This window comes from Lichenostomus cassidix, chromosome 14 (genome assembly GCF_008360975.1).
Source record: "Lichenostomus cassidix isolate B80296 chromosome 14, HeHo_3.0, whole genome shotgun sequence".
Classification (NCBI taxonomy): Eukaryota; Metazoa; Chordata; class Aves; order Passeriformes; family Meliphagidae; genus Lichenostomus; species Lichenostomus cassidix.
Window position 1 is genome coordinate 7,964,306 of NC_139495.1, and position 17,928 is coordinate 7,982,233.

The following is a 17,928-nucleotide window of genomic DNA, read 5'->3' on the forward strand; positions in this document are numbered from 1 at the left end:
TTCATGTGGCTAAGTTTATGCTTGTTACCTTTGAAATCATGTAACTATTTAATCAGGTAACTTTGCTATGGAAACTTGAATTCAAGTTCTGAGTTTGATTTCATAAAATGTGAGGCTTTTTATTTCTGTTGAAGTTGTGTCTATCAAATCTGATAGCAAACTCCTTTTGTTCTATAGTATTCAATGGTGTAATCTCGGAATAAGTATTATATAATATGCTAAGTGGGTGCTGTAATTCTGTAATGGGTGAGAAGATAAGATAAAAATATCTGCAGTCACAGTCTTGTGGTTGCTGGATGACCTGCACAACTGGAATTTGTGCCCTTGCAGAATGTTATGAGGGACACAACTTCTTGGATAAATAAATGTGTGGATTTCCCAGCTGAAGAGAAGACAGTTATGTAACTTCTGCCTTAATCTGCAGAGGTTTCTTGTGAAAAAAATTCAAGAAAACTTGTCTGTCTTTTGCAAGAGTTCTGTTGTCATTAGTTGGAGCAAAACAGAACTGTGAGTAATGAACTTAGGTTTTCTAGGTCTCTAAATTGGAAACAAAGCAGTTGAAAGTGTGTTTATTTTTACAATTCTGAAGTGTAATGCCATGATGACATCATTCAGAGCAGAATTGACCAGCTGCAGAGTAGATGATGGGACAGAATACCAAATGGATGTGAATACAATTAAATAGCATCTCTTTTTAATGGAGTTAAATTCAGTTGTTTTTAATTTTGCAGGTTCTGTACAGAGTAATGAGATGTGTGACTGCAGCAAACCAAGTGTTCTTTTCTGAAGCTGTGCTTACAGCTGCCAATGAGTGTGTTGGGGTTTTGCTTGGCAGCCTGGATCCCAGCATGACCATCCACTGCGACATGGTCATCACCTATGGATTAGATCAAATGGAAAATTGTCAGACCTGTGGCACTGACTATGTCATTTCAGTCCTGAATCTGTTGACACTGGTTTGTACCTGTTTTTATTATTGTGGGGGACTAGAAAAACAGTATTTTGTTTAATATTTAGTAATTAGTAAAAATTCAGGTAAAGATTCTTATTTTGGTTTTTATCCCCAGATTGTTGAACAAATAAATACAAAACTGCCATCATCATTTGTAGAGAAATTATTTATACCAGAGTCTAAACTACTTGTTCTTCGTTATCATAAGGAGAAAGAGGTAAGAGTAACTAACTTCTACAGGTGTATTCCAACAGCCTTCATGCATTTCCTAGAATATATTAAGCTGCAAAATCTAGCTTATCTTGAGTATATTTGTAAGTCTAAATGCCTGAAACTTATGAAGAGACAGATACAGCTGCTTCTTGGTTTTAGCATTTATATTTGATAAGATATTGGTAAGTTTGCCATCATTGCACATAGAGGAGTCCTTACTTCATCTGGCTTTGATACTCAGCGTGTTAGGTGAATGATCAATAAAATAGTATATTCTCTAAGTAAGAGGTACAGAAAACTGAAGATATGTATGTGTATCAGACTAAGCTATTTACAGATAAAGAAGAGTGATTTTGAATTCTTTGGTACTGATTAGTATATTTTATGATTTGTTCTTATTATTGCTCTCATTTTGTTCTCAAGGTTGTTGCAGCAGCCCTTGCTGTATACCAAGCTGTATTGAGCCTAAAGAACATTCCTGTTCTGGAGACTGCCTACAGGTTGATTCTGGGAGAAATGACCTGTGCTCTAAATAGTCTTCTCCATAGTTTACATCTTCCTGAGGCCTGTTCTGAAATCCAGCATGACTCTTTCAAGAAGCTCATATCCAATGTGGATAATGCCAAGTTTGTTGTTATATTTGACCTCAGTGCTCTAAGTACTATTGGAAATGCTAAAAACTCATTAATTGGGGTGAGTAAAAACTGTACAGTTAGTTTGTGCAATAAGTGTAAAAAAATACTGTATTACTTAAAACTAATGTATTACACCAGTAGGGCATATATGTGTAACTCAAATGATCATATTTGTCTCCAAACTTCCTAAGTTTATAAAAACTTCCAGTATTAAAACTTGGGGGAAGCAGTGGGTGGATTGTATCTCTGGTTGGTGCATAATGAAAAGCAGTTTCTAGGGAAGAGCATCTTAATCAGGGTTATTAATGGTTTGGTGCCAAGATCATCATAGTAATTGCTTTTGAAAATCAAGACAGATAAAAGCAGCTGTAGTGTGTCCTTTGGTCGTATATCAGCCATATGAAAACACTTTCCAGGTCTTTCCAAATAAAAACATGAACTGCTTTTAACAGACTTTAAAAAGGGGAAAGAAAATAGTTACAATTAAGGTCAGAAAATAATAGAGTAAAATTATTTCCTGTGGGGAGAAGGCAAAAGACTTAATGATATGAAAATTATGCTTAAAAGTAGATCCTACATTTTATGTTTCTGTGCTTGTGTTGCAATTGTTTTATAGATGTGGGCTCTTTCACCGACTGTGTTTGCACTGCTGAGTAAAAACCTGATGATTGTTCATGGTGACATAGCAGTTCACTTTCCTGCTGTCCAGTATGCAGTGCTCTATACACTGTACTCACACTGCTCCAGGTATGTGCTTTAATAACTCATAATAACTATTTTAAGAGCACTAGGATGGGCTGATCTGAATAGGATATATTGGAGGGATGAATTTCAATAGGCTATTACAAAAAAGCTTTTGCCCAAACTTCTCTAATCAGTTTTACTTTCATTAATTGCAAGGAAGCTGTATCTCAGCCAGGAAAGGATATCCTGGCTTAAAGTTGGCCTTTTACTCAAAGGCAGATTAGAAATCTTGTGTTTGAATAGAGATAACTGAGGGAGAACTCTACCAAAAGTAAATTAGGAAAGATTGTTTACTACTTTGCTTACTGAGAGATCTAGGAGTGGTAATGAGATCTAAACAACAGATGTAAATACATTTCAGGCCTTATTAGTACAAACTGTTGTCAAAGTAAGGGAATATACCAGTTTAACTGGTACTCTTTGTGTCTTAGTTTTGGTGATTTTTCACTAAGCATTGGACACCAATCACAGTTGAGGACAGGTTACTGGCCTGCAGTGACTCATGGCAAATTGTAGCTTTGTTCTTTTAGGCTAGGGATCGTAATACTTGGGTTTTAACTTAGAGTGGTTTGTTTCTGTGTATGTGTTCATTCACCTTTTGCTGCTGATTGTTGCTGTTTTTTCTCTCCTCCTGTGAACTTTAGGGGAAGTATCCCTAATCTTGGGGTAGTCTTACAGTTTTTTTTCCTTGCCTTTTCAGGCATGACCATTTCATATCCAGTAGCCTCAGTTCTTCCTCTCCCTCTCTGTTTGATGGAGCAGTTATAAGTACTGTAACCACAGCAACAAAAAAACATTTCTCAATCATACTGAACCTTTTGGGGCTATTGCTTAAGAAGGATAACCTTACTCAAGATACCAGGTGAGGAAAACTTTCTTATTAATTGGGAGATTTTTTTTTCCAGTAGAATACATTAATTCAGAAACCAGGGTAATTTTAATTTGCAAAATGTGGGGTAAATTGAACCAGTCAAATATTTGGTGTTTTAAAAATATTATTAATGAAATAATTTTAAAAAGTAGCTGCTTGTTTTTATGCATGAAAACTTGAAAAGTTTCAACCATCCTAAGATCCATCCAGTAGAAGCAGAGCTATCAAACTTTACTGAAAGAAAGGGTTTGCTCACTGAAAGTACCCTTTTGCAATAGTTGCCATCCTGTATTACCAAAATGCTGTGAAAGCTGGGGGACATTTTTAAAGTTAAGAAATACCTTGTTTAAAAAGTATGAGCTGTGGTATAATACTCATGTGCAACATGAAGTAGTTTAAGTTCTAATAGAAGATATTTCTGTAACTGTGTAGAGTAACTAACACTCTTGGTTTTTGAAGGAAACTACTTACAACGTGGGCTTTGGAAGTGGCTCTTCTGATGAAGAAATCAGAAACTTATGCACCGTTATTTTCTCTCCCATCTTTTCATAAGTTTTGCAAAGGACTTTTAGCAAACAGTAAGAGATATACTTAGTGCATAATTTTACATTTCAAAATTAAGTGGCATTGTCCCACTGATAGCAACAACTGTACTTGTTTCATGTACTTTAAGGATGCTTTGAGGTTGTATTGTGAAAGAACTTACTCTTTTTATGGTGAATTTTTGTAATCCCTACCTATAATTTAAAAAAATTTCTTAAAATAAAAGGTAGTCTTTGTACGATTTGACCCATCTCTGGCATTTTTTGGTAGATCAGTGTCCCAGTCACAAATTATTATTTATCAAAAGCACTGGGACTGTTCCATAATGTGATGTTTTCAATTTCAAAACTTGTAAACAAAAATATGGGAACAAATGCAGAGTAGTGCAGAAGTTACCTTATTCCAGCAAGAATAACTTCTTTTTTTTTTCCTTTCAACTCCTTAATTCAGCACTTCTGGAAGATGTGAACATTTGTCTTCAAGCATGTAGTAGCCTCCATGCCCTGTCTTCCTCCCTTCCAGATGACCTTTTACAAAGGTACTTGCACAGAGTTCTGTATGTTATTTGAATTCTGCTGATAATGGAGATGTTAACACATTTTTCCTTTTTGGTGTTGCAGGTGTGTTGATGTGTGTCGTGTTCAGCTAGTCCATAGTGGTGCTCGTGTGAGACAAGCTTTTGGAAAACTTCTGAAGTCAATTCCTTTAGATGTTGTGTTGAGGTAAGTTGTTCAGATGAACTTCTGTATAAAGAGTGGTTTAGCTTTCTTAGTGACACTTAACCTGAAAACTAATGCCAGTGGAATGTCATCATACTGCCTTGATTTCAAATCAAAAAGCATAAGTGACAATAGTAGTTCTGAGTTGACAGTTGGACTTGATCTGAAAGGTCTCATCCAACCCTGGTGATTCTGTGATTCTAAGTGTCTTGCTATCTCTCCTACGCTTTTACAGCTCTAAGAACACTATGTAGTACATGAAGTACTCAACAAATTTGATAAGCTATGCATCACTTCTTGAAGTAAATACTGAGTAATTGTAAGGTCCATGTTATCTAGAGCTTCTGCAATATTATATCCTACAATTTGAGCAATATTATGTCTTACAATTTGTCTTGAAGACCTGAACTCTGAAAGCACTTGGTATTAATACCAAAGTGTATATTTAGTTTTAGTCATCATGTGTATGTAAATATATATATATACACAGACATTGTGTGTGCAACTCTATTACACAAGTGTTTTTGATTTATTCAAGTACATTATAGCATGGGTTGTTTTCCCTCTCCCACTCTTCCTGCAGTAATCGTACCCACACTGAAATACAAGAAATTTCTTTGGCTATAAGAAGTCACATGAGCAAAGCTCCAAGTAATACATTCCACCCACAGGACTTCTCTGATGTCATTAGTTTTATTTTGTATGGAAACCTCCACCGAACTGGGTAAGAACTTCTCGTAGAACTGAAATCTATGAATGTTGACTTTCTAATAAACAAGTCCAAGTTATATTTAGTTTAAAAAAATGTAATTATCATTGCAAACTACCTTGCTTTACTTCCAATTTTTTTATACTTCTAAGTATTTATAAACATATTAAATACACACTCTTTGGCATATTTGCCTATGTACATTGCTTCTTGAAAATTAATTTTGTGAGAGATTTGTCTGTGATCAGTAGGGAGATGAAGTGTGTACAGTATAAACTTGTTACCACGTGAATTTGTGTTAATGCACCAATGTTTTCTTTCAGGAAGGATAATTGGTTAGAAAGGTTATTCTATAGCTGTCAAAGACTAGATAAGAGAGATCAGCCAGCCATCCCTCGGAACCTGTTGAAGACTGATGCTGTGCTGTGGCAATGGGCAGTCTGGGAAGCAGCTCAGTTCACTGTTCTCTCAAAGCTACGAACTCCTTTGGGGAGAGCCCAAGATACATTTCAAACAATTGAAGGTAAAGTAAAAAATACACTTTATTTTAATGAGTTTTTTGGTAAGGTTACAAAGCTGAGGTGTTAATGTCCAAGGCAAGAAGCTCAGTGGCTTTATTTTTCAGTGATAATGGATTTTAAAGATGTTGCATAATTACTGTTAAGTTGTAATAGATTTTGAGAGATAGCATTGCTATCCCTTGACATATTTAATTACAATACCCTCTGGTAACTCTTTTTTTTTTCCCTGTGTTTTGGTAAAATGTGTAGGTATTATTAGGAGCCTTGCAGCCCACACGTTAAACCCTGATCAAGATGTTAGCCAGTGGACTACTGCAGACAATGATGAAGGACACAGTAGCAACCAGCTTAGGCTTGTTCTCCTTCTGCAGTATTTGGAGAACTTGGAAAAATTGATGTACAATGCTTATGAAGGATGTGCCAATGCTCTTACCTCTCCACCCAAGGTTTGTCTGTCTTACAGTGCTGATGTGACTTGGAACACTCTGTTAAATGAACAGTGTTTTCAGGGTTGCTCAGTTCTTTGCCATGGAACTTCAGAAAAGCTTCTCCAAACAAAGTTTGAGACTTTAAAAAAATATGGCTTTGACTTTGGCTTAGTCCTAGAGAAGATGTTAAAGAGGAGCTTATTTCTGGAGTACCAGCTTGTATAGTGGTGTAAATCCAGCAAGCCTGTAGTACCTCTGATTGGTAGCAGTCACTTATTTGTAGATTGTCAGCAGTCCTATTATAAAGTAACACAGTTATTTGAGGCTTTAAATTGCTATTTGAGGAATGTAGCAATTATTTATTATCATACCCTTTTGTGTAGTTCTACGTGCAAAACATTCTTCACTGTTGAAATAAACTGTTTAATTACCAGCCTTTGATGTGACACTAATACATAATTTATAGTCATTTTGTGTCAAGACTTCTGGCTTGCCAGTCTGCCTGGCCAGTTGCATGCTATGTGTGATTTCAGACCATTTGCAATAATAAAATTAAAGATGCAGAATTTTACCTGTTTCTTCATCTCTCAGTTGTAAATTGGAGAAACCTGTCTGTGTTTGATAGAAATATTAAGTACTTAACTATTTTGGTTGTACAGAAGAATGGTGTTGTGAAACTTCCTTTCTGTCTCTGAAGGTTATCAGGACATTCTTTTATACCAATCGTCAGACATGCCAGGACTGGCTGACACGGATTAGACTTTCCATCATGAGAGTTGGACTGCTGGCTGGCCAGCCTGCTGTGACAGTCAGGCATGGATTTGATTTACTCACAGAAATGAAAACTAATAATAGTATCTCTCAGGTACTCTGTTTACAAACTCTGTAGACTATTGCTAAAATATTCCCATGATATTCTAAAAGAATTAAGCTAAGGCAATTGGTAGTTATTAAAGCAACTGGTATGTAAAAGAATGAGTTATTTAAAGCCACATTTTTAATTTGTACATTTTATTGTGGTTTTGATACTGTGGGTTGGAAGTAAGGATGTGATGTAGATGTGTGGTCAAATACTACACAGGAATGACTACTATAGTTCATTCACAGTTTCAATTGATTAATTTCTAATTGATTGGAAACCTTAGGAAACTGGTGCTGCATTAGTATGAGGCCAGGTAAAGCTTGTGGTGTAATGTCTTTGCTTACCCGTGGGTATGAGAAAAAGTGGGGTTGTATCATGAGGATATCCTTCCTCTATAAGTAACTAGCAAGTGAGTGCAGGGGTGAGATGGGTGGATAAAGTAGTTAAAGCCTTCTTGAAAAGGTTGAATAATTTCTTCAGTACATTACGTAAATGTTTTATCAAAGGAGGTTTGATAGATTTTTGTTACTTCATGCTCCTTTATGAATTCTCATATAGGTATAAGAGCACCACATAGTGATTGTTAGCTATTGATGTTCAGGCTGTGGATTCACAGCACATACTCTTCCCTTGGCTCCCCGTCTTTTCCAAAAGCAGTACAATGGATGGATATGAGGAGCACTTGTAGATGCATAACAAAATTCTGCTTCACCATTTTCAAGTATTTACCCACAGATATATGGCTCTTGCATTAGGCGAATTTTGTAAAATAATGCTTTTGGTTTGGATTTAGGGAAATGAATTGGAAGTGACAATTATGATGCTGGTAGAAGCACTATGTGAGCTTCACTGTCCTGAAGCTATTCAGGGTATTGCTGTCTGGTCTTCTGCTGTAGTTGGGAAGAGTCTCTCCTGGATCAATTCCGTGGCTCAGCAAGCAGAAGGGCGGTAAGTTTTCTCAAATATTGGGTACTACAAACATGGACGTTTTTTCCTTCTATGGAAAGTTCTATTTCTGAGTCTTTTAAATTGTGGCACAGGTCAAGGCTGCTGGTGTAATTTCCATGTAGGTTATAATCACTATATCTTTTCAGACATACCTAATACATCCAGCATGTTTAGGTATTTTAATTGTTAGTTTTAACTGAATTACCAGGATTTGAATATAAATGGTGTTCTTACGTTTCTTTTCTTAGTTTTTCATACATTGTAAAGCTGGTTTTGTATTGTATTTGACTTTCCATCGCAAAATGTTACTAATTTCAATATTTTCTAGTGGAGTTTCTGATCAGTGTATGATCTGATTACCTGCCTCACTTTGCCAAGACAGGGACATGCTTTGCAGTTTTAGTTCACCTTTGAAAAAGTGGCTTCTCTGTCTATTCCAGTAGCAACTGTGGATGCAGCTCCAAATAAGTGGGTCATCCTTCCAGATAGGGAGTGCCTTGATTGTGGTGTTTTCATCTCCTTAAAGGAATGCATCCTTTCTTCTGTATGAAATGAGAAAGGGAGACCTTTCGTTAATTACCTCCTATGTGAAAATCCCCAAACAAAAAAAAAAAGTTATAAATTTAAAACATTTTTCCCATTTTTTAAGGCATCTTAAAATCGCATACATTTTTGTAGTAGGTGAGAAGTTTCTCAGAAATGTCAAACTTAAGGTGTGACTTGTTGCCCTAGACCCAGTTCTGTAATCTTCTAGTAAATCATACTTATTTGATCAGTATTCAGCTCTATTCATTCAGGTTAAAATTGTGACAGTCAAATATAAAACTAATTTATTTTCTTCTGTCTTTACTTGGTTTAAAATTGAAATTAAAACTTGTATGAACAAGCTTTTATCTTGCACTGTAACCTGGAAATTCAGCCAGTAAACTTGTATCCTATCTTAACCCCTTTTCTTTTGCTGAAGTTGATGTGAGTATTGGGGTGACATAATGCTCAAAATGTAGTCTATTTACAAACCCCCCCAACCTGGTTCTTCAAAATGCTGACTGAAATATTAAACTGTTTCAGGTTTGAAAAAGCAACTGCGGAATACCAGGAGCACCTCTGCTCCATGACTGGAGTGGATTGCTGTATAACAGGCTTTGACAAGGCTGTTCTGAAGTTGGCCAATTCAAACAGTGTGAATAATGCCAGCCCAAAGCATTCCTTAAATGGTCAGTGTTAATCTTTTTAAGAGAAATACAATCTCGTAAATGTGTGTGCAGAAAATGAGAACATTCAATGATATAGCCATGGTAATGTCTAACTCTGAAATCTGAAAACCTTTCTGTCTGCAGTTAAACTGAGCCACTTAATGCCCTTGAAACCAATATTATGTGTAGATAGGAGGGTTTGCAGTACTGAGGTCTAGCTGAATGAAACTAAAGATTATTGGTAAAATATTTGTAACTTACTCATTTAATTCTAATTTTAGATCATCATAACTTAAACCGTTGTGATTATGACATACTTGTATAATTAATGCACTAGTTACTCAGGTGTTTAACTAAGTCTAGGTTGCAGTATTCTGTTTCATCTTTGAAAATGAACCTTCTTTGTTCCTAATTTAGTTATTCTGTTTTTCTGTTTTGATGCTCCTTTGCAGATATGAACTAAATTTTTTTTCAAAACCTCTTTTGTAAAGGTTCTTTTTTCCCTTAGAAAAAGTGTCAGTGGAAGAATACTGTGAAAGTTGTGTAACTATGTGTATTTTCTTTATATTAAGAGTTTTTCTTGACAAAAGACATAGAAATAACATTTGAGTAGAAAACTACTATTTTAAAAAATATATTTAAGTGTGTTTATATAAATTTTTTTTCATTTCCCAGGAGAAACTAGAAAAACTGTTCTGACTAAGCCAAGTGACTCTTCTCCTGAAGTGATAAACTACCTGGGTAACAAGGCATGTGAATGTTACATTTCCATTGCGGACTGGGCTGCTGTTCAGGAGTGGCAAAACATGGTCCATGAACTGAAGAAAAGCAATAGTAATACCTCAATCAATCTGAAAGCAGATTTTAACTACATAAAGTAAGGGTATAATTAATTTATTCCACAGTACCTTAGAGTTCGTTATTTTACAACTGAAATACTAAAGTTTTAATGGGTTTTAAAAATTGGGTGTCGTTTTCTAAATAGAGACATGCAAAGAAGAAAAGTTTGGTTTTGGGAGGGTGAAAACTTGGCCATGGCATTTACAGATGAGAAGAGATAACATCTTTTTAAATAGCTGCTGTAGCTTTCTGGCTGCTAAGGCTACATAGTATTCAAGAAAAAAAATCTTTTATTGAAGGAAAACAATACCAAATTTCTTTTGCTTCACTTAGCAGAAGATGCATCCTTTTGCAGAACTTATATAAAATGTGTTTCTGTTGTACAGTTCTTACAAAACATCTTAATTTATTAATTTAATGTAAAAAGTATCAGAAAAAAGTGGTCTTGGCTCCTTAATTTTTGAGTTTTGTTTCTTTTTAAAATGGAATTTAGAATTGTAGCTTGTGCATTTATTTCCTGACCCTTGATATTTTTCTGGCTCATGAAAAAATGCTTGTGACTTTGAATAGCCTTTCAAGGTTTAAGCATCTTTTCTTTCTATTTGACATCTTGATTATTTTCTATTTCTACAGTTGTGGTAAACAATAAAATGCTTTTGGCTGAAATTCTTTGATTTGAAAATAAAAGCACAGAATGAAGTAGTGAAATAAAATCTTGCAGGTCTGATAAGGTGACTGCTTCCGTCAGAAAGAGGCAATCCTTCTTCTCACTGCAGCAGCTTAATGTTGTGCAGTGGATTCATTAGGAGGGGGAGTGCTTGTCATGGATGGGAATGTGGAATTTCTGAGGTTTTGTGGTTTTGTAAACTAAACCCACTGTACTTGTGGTAAACATCACAAATGCGTGAGTACTATTGCACAGGTCTCACTGTTTGACTGGTTTGAGTTTTCATCTAGATAATCACAGGAAGATAGTTTAGCATCATAAAAATCCTGTAAAGAACTCCCAGGAATGGACAGCACTTTGATTCTTTGCTCCTGGGCAGACTAAGAAACTCTCTGTAGTAATGAGGATCAAAATAATCCAGAAAAAATGGAATGCTGAGGTTTTGTTTCTTTTCTAATGCCAACACTGAAGTAATTCCTTCTTCAGTGGATAGTAATAAGAATATTGAGCATTGCAATATTCTGTGTTCAGAGGCATCAAGTCTTTTAACTGTACAGTGCTATTTTTTGTGAAGCTCTGTAAAAGTCTGTAAAGCTCAAATTATTTTCTAATGTAGAATGGGGGGGGGTGGAAGTTTAAGTTTGCTGCTTCAGACATTTAAGCACTATAAATCTGTTTAATCTGTGACCAGCAAATATTTCAGTATTTCTGCAGTCTTGGTTTCATGTAAACTGAGGAGTTGAAACTGTGGCCTCAGGAAATTCTGCTATAAAACATTTCTGTGCACAGAGGTGGGGGGAAAAGTTTAGTGTTTCCTTTGACTGGAAGGGTTTAGAAACAAACATTTCCTTCCAGTCTGTGGTAGAAGAGCATTATGTACAGTGTAATGGTAATATGAAAAGGTTCATAGCTGGAAAGCTTTTCTGTCGCTGATACCAAATTCATCCACTTGGTGCAGAACCTAGTGCCTTTTATTGATCTGTGTGAGAACTGGGATTTTTCCTTAGAACTAATCATGAGTGCTCTGTAGGATTTGGAATTTATCTTGAGTCTTTTCTTTTTGCTTTATAATATACTTAGCAACTGGAGTGAAGTAAGAAATGTAAAAATAAAACTATAAACATTGAATTGCAGATCTTTGAGCAGCTTTGAGTCTGGACAACTTACTGAATGCACTGAACAACTAGAATTATTACCAGGAGAAAATATCAACCTGCTTGCAGGGGGATCCAAAGAAAAAATAGGTATAATTGCATAAATTACCATTTACTTCAAATGCAAAAGTAAATATTTCTTCATGTATCTGTCCCTATAAATGATAGACTGAAACCTCTGAATGCAGTTTGCTGCGTTCAGTGGGCTGACCACCACCTTTATGAATCAAGCTTCAACATGATTGGCAGTGGTCATCCTAAATGTTGATGCAAGTGTGTTTTCTGGATTTAATGTGGCTGTTTATAAGTAATAATGAATTTCTAATATGAATACATACATATTAAAATTTTTTTAAAGTTTTTTCCAATCTTCATTACTGTCAAAAATGCATTCTCAGATGATAAAACTTGATAAAATTTGGCAGTTCTAGTTGGTTTCAATTGTTTGATCTCCACGTAGACATGAAGAAGCTCCTTCCTAATATGCTAAGTCCTGATCCAAGAGAACTTCAAAAAGCAGTTGAAGTACAGCTTTTGAGAAGTTCAGTATGTCTGGCAACAGCTGTAAACCACATAGAACAGGAGCAAAAGTGGCAGTCAATATCTGAGTAAGTTGAAATGTGCTGTGAATTAATGCAATACACTGTGAAAACCTGTTCTAGTTTGTTAAACATAACTTTATGTAAAGCTTCAGCATCTTTAGTAGTTTGCTGCTAATTCTAGCTGTTGTGAGTTATAAGCTTACTGAGGAAAAATAAGATGATGTTTAACTTGCTGTTTATATAGTTTATGAAGTACTTGAGTCGATAAAGTACTTATGCATGTCAGTTTAATAATAAAGTGTTGTAATGTAACTTGTGTGATGTTGCAACACTCTCATCTTCTTAAACATGTGGATTCTTCTTCAGTATCACTATATACTTTTAAAGTCTAGGTAAGAAAAAATGACTGTGGATCCTTTTATTTCAGAAATCTTATTAAGTACTTAAAGCAAACATCCCGCATTGCTATTGGGCCTTTGAGACTTTCCACACTCACTGTGTCTCAGTCTCTGCCAGTGTTGAGCACTCTTCAGTTGTATTGTTCTTCTGCTTTGGAAAACACTGTATGCAACAGGCTGACATCAGAGGTAATTCTGTGTGTTTAAAACCTAAATTGGGATAATGTCCTTTTCGATGTCATGTCATGGAGTATTGAATATAAAACACACATTAATTGTTTTGACTGTTGTTAACCATATTGTAAAAAGACCTCATTTAGTTTTCTAATGTGCCTTGACCCAATTTTTTATAAGTTTACATCTCAATTGGACTTCTTTCTGTAGTTATAAATATGCTTCTCTTTCAATTACACTTAGAGTATTTTTGAAGTGTTATTGATAGTTGCCTTTTAGAGTGTTGGTAATTCTTCTCTGAATGTGTTCTAACCTACAACACACATGATTTGCTTTCAAAGCAACATAAAAATATTCTAATAAAAAAGGTCATGTTAGCAATTAAAAGCTCAATGTCAGACTTCAACCACTATGAATGTTCTAGATGTAATTTCTAATCACGTTCAGAAGACAATTCTGCTTGATCTTGAGCAATTCTTAGTGTTGTCCTCTCAAAATCAAGCATAAAACATTTATCTTCTATTAGTTAGTGATAAAGTGTGGCCACTAGTAAAAATAAGAATGTTTATTCTGCTCTGAAATGGTCTTTGGTTTTCATAAATGAAAATGCATTGTAGTAAAGTTGTCTCTTGTGGCAGCTGTGCAACTTCTGTTCCTCTTCCAGGACTGTCTTATACCTCTCTTCAATGAAGCCTTGAGGTCATGCAAGCAGCACGATGTGAGGCCATGGATGCATGCACTGAGGTACACAGTGTACCAGAATCAACTGATGGAAAAGCTTAAAGGTGTGTAAGCTCTCATTATGGTGTTAGGAAAAGCAATTGCAGCATTTGAACTTCAGTCATCTGCTGGAAGCAGCAGCTGTGTATTTTTTTGTTATTTAGATGGATTACTTTTTAAAAGCCAAGTTTTGTCATTTAGGTGTCTTGCTTTACAACTCTGTCTCAATTACTGCTGTGGTGTAGACACTGTTCAAAAGAAAAAAAACAACATTCTGAAGTGTTTAATAGTTGTATACTCCTAATAACACCTTACTTGCTCATCACTTTGTACTTTACATGCTTTCATTTTCTAATACTTCAACACTATGAATAATTGCTCTTTAAAAGTTGTCATGAAAGCCATTTAAATGTGCAGTACGATAAGTAGTAGTGGGAGAAAAATAAATTCTGTCAGGTACAAGTAGATTTGTTAGCTGAGAAGAATGGTTAGAGTGGGAAAAAAGTCTTTGTCCAGCAGATAATTGGTGGATATAAATTTTGTTTGACGTGGGGTATATAAATGATCTTGACAGAAATGAAGTCATCTAAATTTCTGAAGCAGTTTTTTACTGATGGCCACGTACAGAATACATTGGGCAGAAATTCTGTCTGTCAGATAATGGTTTAATACTTGTGTTTACAATGTCTTGCTCTCTTCTCTAGAGCCAACAGTCCCAATTAAAAGCCATCTAATGGAACTGGGCTTAACAGCAGCGAAATTTGCACGAAAGCGAGGAAACATCGCCCTGGCTACACGACTGCTCGCCCAGTGCAGTGAAGTTCAGCTGGGGAAAACCACCACTGCACAGGACTTAGTCCAGCACTTTAAAAAATTGTCTGCACCTGGTCAGATAGATGAGAAATGGGGTCCTGAACTTGATATTGAGAAAACAAAGTTGTTATACACAGCAGGTGAGTGTTATGTTGTAGTGACTCAAGCTTTCTGTCCTTACAACCAGGCTAATTCCCCTTACCTTGGAGAAGTCACAGTGGGTCAGTATCATTAGGAATGGATTTCATCCCATTAGCTGTTGTCTGTCTGGAAGTGTTTTCACATGTTTCTTCATGCTTGTAATTTTTAATTTTAAAAGACAATTTTCTGGTTAAAATATATTGCTACAAGCTGTGTCTGAGTATGCTGAGATTCAGAATTGTTTTAAATAATGTTAACAGTGTACTGAAAATCTGCTTTTCATGATATGCAGGTCAGTCAACACACGCCATGGAAATGCTGAGTTCTTGTGCCATATCTTTCTGCAAATCTGCCAAAGCTGAATATGCAGTTGCTAAATCTATTCTTACACTGGCTAAATGGATTCAAGCAGAATGGAAAGAGATCTCAGGACAATTGAAACAAGTATATAGAGCTCGACAGCAACAGAATCACACTGGTCTGTCTACCTTGTCTAAAAACATATATAATTTGATTGATCTGCCAGCTGTTAATACACTAGAAGATGAGTATCCTAGGATTGAAAGTGAATCTACAGGTAAATTTGTTCTCATTATTCTTTTTTTAAATTAACTACTGATGATGCCACTGAGGAATAACTGCAGTTATATCAATAGAGACTTGTGTTTTTGTTTTTCTAATACATAAATAATGTATATTTTGTGCCTTAGGTAACTAAACACAGTAAAAAAATACAAACACTGTAATACTGACATTTCATATCTGTCACATTTTTCTCATTCATGTAATGGTGGCCTGAGGAAGAAACTGGGGTATGTTTATTTTGTCTTGAGGATTCAAGTTTTTGTCCTTTGTGTGTTTGCTTTCAGCTTGTGTATTTGCCAAAGTTTGAAATAGATTTTTCAAGTTTAAGCATTGACAGAATTTATGTTATGAAGGCCCCGATAAGTGTGAAAAGTACTTTAGGTTTCTTCATGATCTTTAATGTATATTTAATCTGAACACTTCTGCTATTGCTGCAGAATGTGCTCTCATTCCCGATTTTTCAGCAGACCTTTCTTTAAATGTTGAAATAAATTCTGTTTTTGTTTATGGATTTCATAAATAACTTAGTTCCTCTCACGCAGAGTCAGAAATATTTTAGAGCTGTTGGTGAATGTTAAACAGCAGATGCTTTGACTTGATGATAAAGAAAGGAAATATATACACAAATAAACACAGCCACAGTGCCGTGGGTACTTCATAGAAATCTGCTGTCTGGAGCGTTGTGTTCCTTTAGAGATCATGAGTTCCTTGCCTCAGTTCCACCTTTCTATGAAAGAGGAAGAAATTGTAGAGTATCAGCAGTGGTTGTTGGCAAATGAAAACTGGGATTTATTTTGAAGCAGTGTCAGAACTGAAAAACAGTTGCACTGTTGGGTACTAATTTTACTAAAAAAATACTGTATACCCATTATTTTTTGGTGTTATTTTCTGAGTTAAGGAAGCCAGAAGTGGATTTTGTACTGTAACACATGTTGCTCGATTTCTCCCATCACAGTAAACATTGGAGTTGGAGAACCAGACTTCATCTTGGGCCAGCTGTATCACCTGTCTTCAGTACAGGCACCTGAAGTAGCCAAGTCTTGGGCAGCCCTGGCTAGCTGGGCTTATAGATGGGGCCGGAAAGTAGTTGATAATGCCAGGTAAATTCAGCCTAATGCTTGAATTTATACAACACAATTGGTTTTCTTAAGATAAACCTTGACTTTGTACTTATGATTGCTGCTGTTTGTGGTCTGAAGTTGCATGTGAGCAGAGAAATAAATATTCTCTTGATTTCTTGCCCTGTGTAAAATAAAGCTAACTTAATTCTGAGATAAAGATGATTTCTTCCTTCAGAAAGTGTACTATGTAGACTTTCAGTAACTCTACAAATACTCATGTAACGGGGATCAATAATTCATTAAATATTACAGTCAGGGAGAAGGTGTTCGGCTGCTCCCCCGGGAAAAATCTGAGGTTCAGAACTTGCTTCCAGACAACATTGCAGAGGAAGATAAAGAGAAAATCTATGGGATTCTTGGGCAGGCAGTGTGTCGGCCAGCTGGGATTCAAGTAAGTGTAGATTTGCTTGCTTAAAAAAAAATGTTCAATTTCAGCATGAACCTTATTTTCCTCTTCTAACAATTCACGTTAACACTTGTGTCTTAAAGTTAAAATTCAGGCAGTACAAGAAACCATCTGTTAGCTAAGTGGTAACACATCTGTTGGATGAACTATGGTAATGAGATCAAGTAATGCAGTTGCATGAGTTGCTAGCCAAAAACCAACTTAGGAACTAAGATTGCTTGTAGAAATTGTTGGAGGACTAAATCAAATCTGTTTTCCCTTTATTTGCATTTAGGATGAAGATATGACTCTACAAATCACTGAAAATGAGGACAATGATGAAGATGATATGGTGGATGTAATATGGCGTCAGTTATTAACAAGTTGTCCCTGGCTTTCAGATCTTGATGAAAATGCAACAGAAGGATTAATTAAAGTCTGGAGGAAAGTTGTAGACAGAATCTTCAGTCTCTATAAACTGTCCTGCAGTGCATACTTTACTTTCCTCAAACTCAATGCTGGTCAGGTTAGTGTTCATGCTGATGTGGAAACCAAGTTATAAACTTCTAAATGATGGTAGGAACTATATGCTTAACTTAGATGAGTATTTCTTTGTTTCAAGGTTCCCCTTGATGAAGAAGATCCCAGACTGCACTTAAGAAACAACTCGGAGCAAAGCACTGATGATGTAATCGTGATGGCAACCCTGAGACTGTTACGATTGCTTGTGAAACATGCTGGAGAACTTCGACAGTATCTAGAGCATGGGCTGGAAACTACACCTACTGCTCCTTGGAGAGGTAAGTATATGTTACCTAGTTGTTAAAATTATTTTTCATGCATTTTCTCTAAATGCAGAAAGTGGTTTGTTGCACTTTGATAAAATTTTGATTTAAGCATGATGGAAAGAATCTGTCTTTTACTAAATAATGTCATTAGAGATGCTAAAATCTGCTGTGCACTCTGATGTTAGAGTAGATAAGTAGCACAGATTTTGATCCCCTCCCTCCAGCCCTTGAAGACATGTGAAGGAGAAGGGAGATGTGGTTT

General features: G+C 35.8%; 1 protein-coding gene across 2 annotated transcripts in view; it reads left to right on the forward strand.

Moving 5' to 3' along the window:
- Positions 1 to 17,928, forward strand: part of SMG1 (SMG1 nonsense mediated mRNA decay associated PI3K related kinase) — a 61,755-nt gene that overhangs the window by 23,059 nt on the left and 20,768 nt on the right. For both annotated transcript variants that reach the window (XM_085074765.1, XM_085074766.1), the window contains 25 exons: positions 732 to 956; positions 1,068 to 1,169; positions 1,589 to 1,858; positions 2,417 to 2,547; positions 3,245 to 3,406; positions 3,875 to 3,993; positions 4,409 to 4,496; positions 4,579 to 4,680; positions 5,261 to 5,401; positions 5,710 to 5,909; positions 6,157 to 6,353; positions 7,033 to 7,200; positions 7,991 to 8,145; positions 9,214 to 9,359; positions 10,014 to 10,215; positions 11,980 to 12,089; positions 12,460 to 12,607; positions 12,969 to 13,128; positions 13,778 to 13,898; positions 14,538 to 14,786; positions 15,080 to 15,364; positions 16,328 to 16,472; positions 16,746 to 16,884; positions 17,174 to 17,404; positions 17,501 to 17,678. In XM_085074765.1, the coding sequence (XP_084930891.1) occupies positions 732 to 956; positions 1,068 to 1,169; positions 1,589 to 1,858; positions 2,417 to 2,547; positions 3,245 to 3,406; positions 3,875 to 3,993; positions 4,409 to 4,496; positions 4,579 to 4,680; positions 5,261 to 5,401; positions 5,710 to 5,909; positions 6,157 to 6,353; positions 7,033 to 7,200; positions 7,991 to 8,145; positions 9,214 to 9,359; positions 10,014 to 10,215; positions 11,980 to 12,089; positions 12,460 to 12,607; positions 12,969 to 13,128; positions 13,778 to 13,898; positions 14,538 to 14,786; positions 15,080 to 15,364; positions 16,328 to 16,472; positions 16,746 to 16,884; positions 17,174 to 17,404; positions 17,501 to 17,678 (4,174 nt within the window). The remainder of the gene's footprint in view (positions 1 to 731; positions 957 to 1,067; positions 1,170 to 1,588; positions 1,859 to 2,416; positions 2,548 to 3,244; positions 3,407 to 3,874; positions 3,994 to 4,408; positions 4,497 to 4,578; positions 4,681 to 5,260; positions 5,402 to 5,709; positions 5,910 to 6,156; positions 6,354 to 7,032; positions 7,201 to 7,990; positions 8,146 to 9,213; positions 9,360 to 10,013; positions 10,216 to 11,979; positions 12,090 to 12,459; positions 12,608 to 12,968; positions 13,129 to 13,777; positions 13,899 to 14,537; positions 14,787 to 15,079; positions 15,365 to 16,327; positions 16,473 to 16,745; positions 16,885 to 17,173; positions 17,405 to 17,500; positions 17,679 to 17,928) is intronic.